Raw genomic sequence first — 11,167 nt, 5'->3', positions numbered from 1 at the left:
ATAATTTTGCCACCAAAATGATACAGTTGAATAGGAAGGGAAAGAAACAACAGGTAAAAATTTAAGAAGGTGACGGGAAAGAAGCAAGGCATGAAGAAAATGGAGCAGGATTGACGGAGAATACAGTGCAAAAGGAACAACTGCCAAAAGGATGGTTACTGTGTGGTATTTTTCTGACCACTGGAACTACAAACAAACCAGAAAGCACAAAGGAAGGGATTATACTATGTTACAGTAATACCAAATGTTATTTACATAGGTAGCTACATAAGCAGTAAGGCTACGTATCTTTTGCATTGAAAATATGCATGTTACTGATATTTATGCAAAATTAATACCACACAGAACCCCCCAAAAAAAAAAAAAAAAAACCCAACACAGTACAGCTATTCATCTTCCCAAACACAGTCTGACTCTGCCCCCTAATGGCTCACACTCTAACTCAACTTCCTGAGGAATTTTACCTCTGCTTTCAGTCTCACTTAACTGAAATTTGGACTGAATTAGCTACTTTAAGGAAAGAGAGGGCCATCACAAATATTACACTTACCTCACTATAAGTTTGAATGCAGGTACAGTAACCGAAACACAAGCAAAGTAACCTTTTTATTGTATCAAGCACTGCTGACATTTTTCTTCAGAGAGTCAGCTGAACAGATCCTTCATTTCACAAATGACACATGTAACCGACAGACTTACCCTTCAGGTGTGTTTCGGTTTTTTTCTGACTACACTGCACTCAGTATGTACACTGTAATATTGCACTGGCCACAGGCATAATGCAGTCAGTACATTGTTTAATCTTCATTTAATTTTTGATCGGTTCCAATAGTATTTTAATTAATTTGTCTGACTTAATTTATTGTGTTATTGTTTATATTGATTTCACTAAATGATATGGCTGTTGCTTCGATTTCAGTATTAGTTACAATACAATTAATTGCATTGTACAATCATTTTGAATTTTGGATTAAACAAAGCTTCTCAGTGCAGGATGTGTGCTATTGGAAATCCAGAAAAGCATGGCAGGACAGTTTTAACACCAAGTCTGTAAGCCAAACCTTTTCATGTCACATCTTTGAAATGCTCTGAACACCTGGAATGGTAAAAGCACCCGAATGCACCGTGAGCTTACTCAAGCCCAAGCTCCTTTTATTTTAAAAGTCTCTTTAACTTTTTTAAAGTGTCAGGGGGCATTTTTCTTCTAAATATGCGCAGTGTCCTCTGTGCAGCCACAGAATGGAAAGGTCCCGCAGCAGGGCTGAAGCCAGGGTCTCCAAATAATCTTGTCCCACGTCATCTGGCTTTGAACGCCGAGCACATCAGCGTTGGTGTGTGAATGAGTATCATCAGACGTCTGTTGGTCTGTGAGGGTACTGCGATGCCTCTCCACAGCTTTGGCAATCTGCTCGAGGATTTCGGCATATCGCGGCTCAGTATCAGGGGTCAGTGGGTGCGACTCAGAAGGGTCGTGGAAAATGTCATACAACAGCGGTGGATTGTGGTGCGTCACATGTTCTCCGTGACATTGACAGATCTTAGTGTCATAGCATCCACCAGCTCCCGGGGGAGAGAAGTTGGGAGTGAAAAAGTGCACTTTGAAGACAGAGTCATCTGGATGAAAACACACACCAGGGAACACATGTATTCAGTATATATTTAGAACTGTTAAAGCCCAATATAATAAATTTGAAAATATTTTGAATTTTTTTTATTCTAATTTCTCATTTTCCGTATGACTGGGCCAAGAGATGATTCTGATTTGTATGTGGTTCTAAATTTAAAAGTGCCATGAGAGGAAGGTCATCTAACATGACAAACCTTTACTGTACCAGAAGAAGGCAGTTGAAGTCATGGCGCTCTAAAATACTGTAAATAAATATTCAGCTTTTGCATGGCAACATTTAGAACAGAACACAGAACATTCACATTTATTTTATCTTTTAGCCAAAAAGAATTACGAAGTTCTTTGTCACTTACACATTCAATATATGTTATGCTTGCCTAAATCTTCTGAAAATAATGTTGGTTTTTTTTGTTTGTTTTTTGCTTTCACCATGTTTAGGTAGCTCCTCTTGTCAAATAAAATCCCAGAACCAGGATTCAATAAAAACTGATAAAAACTTGACTCGGAATCAGAACAACTAAAATCTACACAACCACCATCTTCAAAAACAGTTTTTTCATTCACAATTCTAGCAAGAACTTCAAAGGTTTTGTATTTTGTCTCGTTCCATTTATTTTAGTTTGAGAGATTTTGTTGCAGAGAGCATCAGATAATGCATTTTTTTATTAGTTATATCCTAAATTCTATTTGTGCTAGTTGAAAGCTACAGTACAGTTTATTTTCTATCTTAAAGCTAAAGTCACATCAACCCAGGTGGCCTTATTATGCAGAATAAACAATCAGACCTTATGACAGTCAGAAGTATTTGTCTGCCAGATAATTCAGAACATCTCTGTGTCAACAGTGTGTGTGAACTTACTGCCAGGTGGGTGCCAGCGAACTGCGTTGAGGTAGATGCCGCAGTAGTGGAACATGAATTCGTGCTCTGATCGCTCTACTTTCCCCTCTAACAGTGGCATGAGGTTATAGCCATCTAAATGTCTGAGAGAAAGGTGCAATCAAGGGAGATAGAGGGCAGAGAGCATAGTATGATGAGATACAGTGTGCTTTAAAGTCAAGGGAGAGAGCATAAACACAGCACGACATGTAGATGCTAGACTTTGACCTTTTGCTCTATAATGAAATAGTTCACATTGTAAATGTCAGCCTTTCTTCACCTTCACACAGAAGGTCAGATAGGATATGTGGCAGGAGCTATTTTTTTTAATTTTGAAATATAAAGCATTTCCATTCTGAGAAATTTGGAAAAAAGGAATGTTGAGATTACTAAAGTTCCATGTAAAGATATGTAATTATGTTAGAAACACGAGAAGAAAGCTTGTTATGTGAAGTTAATAATTTATGAAATAAGTAACAAGTACGTAAGTTTTTTTGTCTTAATGACAAAACAAAATTCAAATCATATTTACTGTATCATCTCTGACCTCAAATGCTGGCTAAATTAGTGCTCACACAGCAGCCTTCTCCAAAACAAAAGACATGGTTGTTTACAGAAAATGAGCTACTTTTGGATCAAAAACTGCAATCATCTGCCTTCAAAACACTTGAATTATTATGCTCAAGTTTAGAGTAATTGTATGGTCTTTTCTCCACTGTTTTTGTAACACTGTATTATGGTTTGGCGGCCCATTGTCAAATACTGAACAGAAGCTTTTCAACCTTTCCCACAGAAATCTGTAGAAACAAATAAGACTTAGTGAACGAGAATACACACAATACAATGAAAGTACACATATCAGCCAGTCTCTACCTGTCTGGTTGCGTGTCCTTTGCTAAATACTTCAGCGTAGGGTACAGGTCCATAAGACTAGTGGGTTCGTCTACTACTCTCCCAGCTGCCAATCTGCCAGGCCAGCGGAAAATACCAGGTACTCTTATCCCACCCTCCCAGCCCCCCATAGCCTTCCCTCCTAGAAGTGAGAAATTCAGAGAAATTACACAACACAAATATCTTTTCTGCAACAAATGCATCGACAAATACATACAGTTTTGATTTCAAATACCAGGGAATCACCTGAATGCTTGCTATAAAATACAGCAAAAATTGCTGTGCCTTTGGATAAAAAAAAGTTGAAGACATCATCTACCTTTATAGATGCTGTTCCAGCCTCCTTTCTGGCCGGTTATTGAGTCAGCATCTTCTAGGTGTCCACCATGGTCGGATGTAAAGTACATCAGAGTATTGTTGGCTAGTCCGAGGGAGTCCACCGTCTCTGTCAATTTACCTAGAAAACACATTAATGTAGCATTAGAGATACTTGGTAAGGTAATACAAGAGACAAAAATCAGACTGGGTGTAAACAAGCAAACAATTTCAGCAGATTATCTAACCGCTGTATGTGGAGGCACAACTGAAAGAAGATTGGAAGGTTTATCAGCATTTGAAAAAGAAACATAGGGGGCGCCACTGAAGATGCCATGTCAACACCTGAGTGCTTCTCCATAGTTGGCTGCCAACTGCAACAGTTAACTGCCCTCAAACCAACACTATCGGCCACTATATGATATTTAACAATGTATGCTAGTATTAACCCATTCCCTTTACAGTCCTGGCTCACCGATGATCCAGTCCACTTCTTCTAGGTTGTCACCGTAGCGACCATGGTTACTTTTGCCAGCAAAGGCAGGGGTTTTGAAGAGTGGCGTGTGGATATGGGCCAATGAGAAGAACAGGAGGAATGGACTATCAACATTCCTGTGGAGGAAGATGTAAAGGATAAGGCAATGCTGTATTTTTCTTATTGTCAGTCAGTCCTACAGACAGCGTGTCGTCAACGAGCCACATACTGACATGTTGCACATGGGCACTTAATGAACAGAGGCACTGTAGATTATTTTGAGTCAATCCCACATACACTGTCCTGGTAGTGTAAACACTCGCTAGCTGACCACACGTTTATACATCTGCAGCCAAAAATAGTACAATGCCCAGGTGTTTTAGGAAATGATTTAGAAATGAAACAATATAGCGTTTTATTTTTCAAGATTTATGTCTTCAGTTGAAACAAACAGGCCACAAGTGCCACAAGCAGGCTAAAGAAATCTGAAAATATTGAAAGATAGACTAACACAGTGTTAGTATTGGTCTTTTCATGGAATTTGGAAACAGTAAGAAAAGTATAGACTAACTCCAAACTTATTCTTCTTTTCTCACCATAGAAACTGAAAATCATGAATACTGTTGGGGATTAATGATTTCTCTGTCATCTGGGCAATACTAGTCAAACAGTAATCACCACAGATATGTGTGAAATATTAAACTACTCTGATCCGAGCGCAAACACAAGGCTGCACAGAGTAGTTTACAGTTGTGATGCCATTTTCTTTTCAGAATATTTGTTCAAAGAAACAAATGTGTTATTTTGCTTGTGCATTCCTACTTCTTTATGAAATTTTGGGCTTCTCCCAGCAACCTCTGGGGCAGCGTCTCCACTGTCATCGGCTGTTCGATCACTTCTTGGTTCCTCATGATGATGCAGTTCCAGGTTGGCAGGAGTTTAAAGGGCACATACCACACAGCGGTTGCCAGGATAGTGAGAAAGAAAAGTGCTACCAGGAGCCACAGGCTGACTTCAAGGAGGCCACACACACGGACACACGCCTGAAATTACATAACACATCCACACACAAAATGAAACTGCTGCCATAAAATACACAACCTCATATTTATATGTAACTGCCTGTGATGTGGGTCTGCTAGACAGTAATTGTACAGATTTTCACAAAATTTGAATTCTGTGAATTTACTACATTTAAAATGCCGAAAAGATAATAAAAAAATATATAGTTTGTATAACAGTTGTAACATACAAAAGGTAAGAAATAATACTACAAAAATCAATGGTGTTATATGGTAATGTGGGTTGCTTCTCAATATACAATCCCAATCTTTCATTGCTGATAGTGAAATATCCAGGAATGTCGCATGTTAATAGTGAAAATCTTTTGCTTTCAAAAAAAAAAAAAATTTCAAACATGGACAGGTAACTCCCTAAATAAGCTCAATTTTCTCATTGACAGGGTTTTGAATTTTAGTGTTTTTTCTTTTAATACCAAGGACATTTTTCATAGGAATACCAATGTGATTTTTGAGCACACAGCATATGTGTTGTTATACTGGACTTCATTATGTAGTTACCTACATAATATATTGAACAAGAGAAAATTTAAAAAAAAAAAACTTGTATAACAGTGAAAAAATACAAACACAAAATTTACACCAGACACAATTATTGGCAGCCTTCACTAATATTTGGTTGCAGAACCTTTGGCAACAATGACAGCCTCTAAACATTTCTTGTAGCCATCTAGAAGCTTCTTGCACCTGCCGGTAGTTTCTGCCACTCATCCATTGCTTTGTGTTCGAGCTCTTTTAAGTTTGCACACACACACACACACACACACACACACACACACACACACACACACACACACACACACACACACACACACACACACACACACACACACACACAAACAAACAAACACAAAAAAACACAAACAAACACACACACACAGCTGTTTCAATGTATTCCACCTGACGCGTAATGTAACATGACACTTCACATTACTTAACATTACTTGGAGGTGGATTCTGTTGCAGTTCCATGATTTTGCCTCTAGATGAACCATTACCAAAGTAGTTACTTATTTTCACCACGTGAAACAAGAAGCACACTGTGTCCTTTGTTCATACATACAGTGCAGTATCTAAATTTAGATATGAAAATAGCTTTATAGACTTCTGTCTCCCTGCAGGCCACACTAAATTATTGCCGTTCATTATTTTGTACTCATTTACTTTTCCTCTTTAGAACAAACGCTTGTTTCAAGCTTTGTTGCTTGCTCTACCTGTGGCACAGCTGGTTCCCATTTGTCCTACTTACTATCGCCAGGACCTCACCAAACTTCAGTTTCGACATAACTTTGCTTTCCCCTAAAACAGGTTTCTGGCTGACGCCACTGAGCTTCACAATTGAAGCTTCTGTTCCCAATCTTTTTTCCAACCCTGTGGCACATGGCTAAGTGATTACACATTAGTTATTTTGCTTTTCAGAACAGCAACTTTTTTTTCCCCTCATTGCCTGGCAACCCAGATGTATCTCTCGGTTTTGTTCGTTTTTTTGTTTTGAATTTTGTTTTCGAGATCAGTCATCTTTTCCCCATATTGTCTACGTGTCTTTTTCAGATGCCCCTTTATGTGATCATGTATAAGGAGAGGAAAATAAAAGCTGGAGTGACACACAATCACCCTTACCAGTGTGAAAAGTCCAACTCCAAGAATAATGATCATATTTCGGAGTGTGTGCTGGAGGCCTGCCAGGATATCACTCCCCTCTCCAGGCACACAGTCATTGAATAGGGTAAACGGCAGGCCGTAGAAGTAGCTGAAGCCATGCTGGTTCGGGTGATGACAGTGATCCCCTCTGTGTTCACAGTTCACACCCAAGTGCCACTTACCTGCAGAGACACGGAGAGAGAAAGATGGAGTGTTAGACTCAAAAACCCAGACAAGAGACATGAATAGGACAACAGGAACAGGAAAAGAGCAGACACAGCACGAGAAAATAAACAAACAAACAAAAAACAAAAAAACAAGGAAACAAGACAGATATACAAGCCACTGAAAAGTGATCTAACTGATAAAATATTAAGAGATGACCTGATGAGTATCCAAGTATCTGTAAAACAGCTACTCTGTCCCTAAAGAGGTATGGCTGCTTGTTCCATTTAAATATTCTTTAAGATTACCAGGAAATCTTCACTTGAATGACTTTACACCTAAAACTATTTAATTAATAATGTGAACGCTGCAATATGTTTCCCCACTGGTCTGTGGTGACAGAAACTACTAGGTCTCTTTCCCACTGTGATTCTATATTCATGCAAGAGTTGTGAAAGTTTGGAAAGGGTTACTTTGCAGTTTTTTCTAATCAGCACTGTCTTTACGGCTATGTGCAATGCCCTTTGCCATGTAAAACCTTTAACTGTACGTACTGAAAGAAGTTGGCATCATTTAAATTGTACTCCATTTTCAGTTCATTAAATTCAATAATATTGCCATCAGAAAGCAACACACACAATTAAGACATATTTTTCTGCTGCAAAAGCCTATTTAAAATCAGTTTCCCTCCAGCTACAAAAAGTTGGTTCTTTTAAATTGGACAAGAACGCAAGGATAAGCCAGAAATAGAAAGACGTCTATGAAATTCTTTAGCTTTGTCACATGAATGGAGAATGATATGGTTATAGCTCTTACATACACCCAAGCATCTTTCTCTTATTTACTTGCACAAAAAAAATGTTTGCCAAGTGCAAAACCATACATTTTCTGCCAACACTTGTAAAGTGTGAAAACGACGATGTACCCAACTGCATTTCAAATTGCCTCCTTACGTAAAATAATGTTTTTTCATCCTTTCAAAAATACACACAGGCAGAAGATCAAGAAAAGTCAAGCATGGGCAGACAAGCATAGCTGTGTGTAAATATGCAAGTGCCACTGCGGCAGCGCAATTGACCCATCTTCAATCTCTTCATGATGGAGAACATCTGACCTGCTGAAATGTCCATTATGTTATCTCACCCACTAGGCCGGTGGTGTATCCTCGCTGCTGCAGCCTCTTAGCGAACGTGTTCTCACTTGGTGGAAGCCCCCCCGAACCTCCGAGGAACAACAGCACCTGCACATGGCCTGTGCTACCCATTCCTACTCAACAGACACACACATATGCAGAAATAAAATGAATACACAAACACGGATCATACTGTCTTTGACACACACACAAAAAATATGTCGCTTTACAAACGTGACAGGACGTCCCCTAGTTGCACTGTGATAGAGTATCTGTTACCTGTTACCTGAGCGGAGCGCATAACGCCCTGTCATGAAAGCCACCCGGCTCGGGGTGCAGAGAGGAGCAGCTGCAATGTGTTGAGTCAGCTTCACCCCGTCAGAAGCCAGTCTGTCTATGTTAGGTGTCCTACAGGGACAGAGCCAGTGTAATATATATGTAGACAGAAAAGACATCTACATAAAGAAATAAAGGCACAAAAAATATCTGATCAACACATCAGAGTGGAATCCATCTGACACAATAAACAAAAAGGGATGATGAAGAACCTTTTAATAATGAAGAATTAAAGACTGACAATAAACAGAGTAGGAGCAGACAATATATGAGCAACAGAGGAAGAGATGCGCGTGCGCACACACACACACACACACACACACACACACACACACACACATTTGTTACGACTTACCTGATGGTATCATTACCATAGCACCCTACGTCACCGATACCCAGGTCGTCCACCATCATCAGGACAAAGTTGGGCCTCCTGTCCACCTCTTCCCCTGTGGCATTACTTCCTGCTGCCAGGAGCAGGGAGAGAAGAAGAGGTGCCACCAGGGGGGACCTTGAGGTAGAAGATTAAAAGTGATTTTAATTTAATTTGACTGAAGGGGAAAAATAAATAAACCCTCTCGTGCTAAAATAATTAGTAAATAGATCGAATAACAGAACATTTATTGCTTTATTTACCAAACAAAAATAACATTTTCGGATTCCAGCCTCTCAAATGCAACAATTTGCTCTCTACTTTTGTTACTGTGAACTGATTGGTCGAACAAGGCAGCACTTCTCACTTTGGACTGGGGGAAATTGTGATGGGCAGTTTTCTCTGTCTTCTGACATAAAGCGGACAGAAAAAGTAAGTGAACCCTTTGGAGTGATCTGCGTTTATGTATAATTTTGTCTTAAAATGGGGTCAGATATTGATCTACATCACAGTTATGAAAAAACACAATCTATTTTAACTAATAACGCACAAATCATTGTATTGTTCTTGTCCATATTGAAGACATCATTCACACATTCACAGTGTAGGTTGGGAAAAGTATGTGATCTCCTCGGCTAATGACATCATCAAAAGCTAACTGGAGTCAGGAGTCCAAGCAGTGAAACCAGGTTGGAGGTGACTTATAACAAGCACTCAAACATTTGAGTTTGCTATTCACAAGAAGCATCTGCTGATGTGAACCATGTCTCACAAAAAAAGAGGTCTCAGAGGACCTACTGACACAAATCTGTTGGTTTGCATAAAGCTGGAAAGGATAAGAAAGTCAACTCAAAGTTTAGATATTATTACGTTTAGGGGAAACCGAATTCCAAGGTTTATCATCGAATCTTACAGGATAATGTCAGCGGGGCTGCCTGACAGCTGAAGCTCAGTAGAATGTGGGTGATGCAGCAGGACAATGATCCTAAACATCAAAGTAAATCTACTACAGAACGACTTCAAACAAAGCTAAGCCCAGACCCTAACCCAACAGAGATGCTGTGGAATGAGCTCTGAGATCCGTTCACACCAGACATCCGAAGAAAACGGCTGGGCTGAAGCAGCTCTGTAAAGAAGAATGTTCTATTATTCCTCCTGAACTAAATCCAAAGCTTCACTCACTTTTTCCAGCAGCGCTGGGACTGTTTAATTGGTGTGTTCAATAAAGACACTAAAGATTATTATTTTTTGTGTGTTATCAGCTGAAGTACATCCTGTTTGTCTATACTTGTAACTTCATTAATTCATGCAGAAGACAAATTCCAAAGTGTTCACATACTTTTTCTTGCCACTGTATATACCAAACAATTCATCCAAAGAATAACTGATTATGGTCAAATAATCACTACTGCTGCTTTAAAACGCAACTTACTGCACTTGGGTTTTAAAATTTGTCTCAGTTCTTACTCAGGTTTTGCTCACATGCGACCTCTACAAAGTGCATCTTCATACAGTCCCATTAAAGCTGACCCTCAGCAACAATATTCACTTATTTTTTTTCCAAGTGCTCTCTCTCGGTTGACAGTTAATCGCGTGAAATCACACGCCAACGAGGAAACAGGTCGTCACTTGGCCCATTTGTTTACCACTGTGGCACGAGTCCGTGATCTGTGCCAGGGTGTCAGCAACAATGTGTCTAATCGGCACTAGAGCTAACGAGGGAGACCAATGCACCTAATGCTGACTGAGTATAGACTGACAACAAGTCGTCTGACATCGCAGCATGGACCTTACAAGAGGAATGCAACACCGTCGTTAACAGATCGACGCATCATGTAGTTTTAGGTCCTATTTTTTTTTTTTTTTTTAAGTTTATTCAGGACAATTTACTGCATTTGATGTAGAAGACGATGCATGTACCGTCTTAAAAAAAGCAAAGGCAAACCACGGGAACTCACCTCATGTCTGCACAGTGAACTGATTCACAAGACTGCAAGGATGTCACGTCGCACTTCCGCCCCTCTTGCGAAGCCACGGGGCCCGCCTCCCTGAATCTATAGCGCAGACGGCCGCATCGCCTTCCTGCGCGGAGTAAGTGCGCACAAAGAAAGGCTCAAAAAAGGCTTAGAAAAGGGACGGGGGGGTCAGGTTCTGTAAAATGCTCAAAGAAAAATCTTAGGAGTCACCAGATGACTAAAGGGATAAGAAAGAATATATATGTGTGTGTGTTTGATTATGATGATGATGCTTAGGATG

General features: G+C 39.7%; 1 protein-coding gene across 1 annotated transcript; it reads right to left on the bottom strand.

Moving 5' to 3' along the window:
• Positions 1-378: 378 nt before the first annotated feature.
• On the bottom strand, positions 379-10,975 carry arsh (arylsulfatase H). Its single transcript, XM_040147632.1, has 11 exons — positions 10,870-10,975; positions 8,894-9,049; positions 8,489-8,610; positions 8,214-8,336; positions 6,885-7,087; positions 5,008-5,228; positions 4,186-4,322; positions 3,715-3,852; positions 3,378-3,537; positions 2,487-2,608; positions 379-1,614 (listed from the first exon to the last, which is right to left on the bottom strand). The coding sequence occupies exons 1-11, from the start codon at positions 10,872-10,874 to the stop codon at positions 1,205-1,207; spliced, it is 1,797 nt and encodes a 598-aa protein (XP_040003566.1). The 5' UTR covers positions 10,875-10,975; the 3' UTR covers positions 379-1,204.
• Between the last annotated feature and the right edge of the window lie 192 nt (positions 10,976-11,167).

Source organism: Xiphias gladius, chromosome 16 (assembly GCF_016859285.1).
Source record: "Xiphias gladius isolate SHS-SW01 ecotype Sanya breed wild chromosome 16, ASM1685928v1, whole genome shotgun sequence".
In the NCBI taxonomy this organism is placed as follows: Eukaryota; Metazoa; Chordata; class Actinopteri; order Istiophoriformes; family Xiphiidae; genus Xiphias; species Xiphias gladius.
The sequence above is the reverse complement of the archived record's forward strand: the minus strand, read 5'-3'. Positions and strand labels throughout refer to the sequence as shown.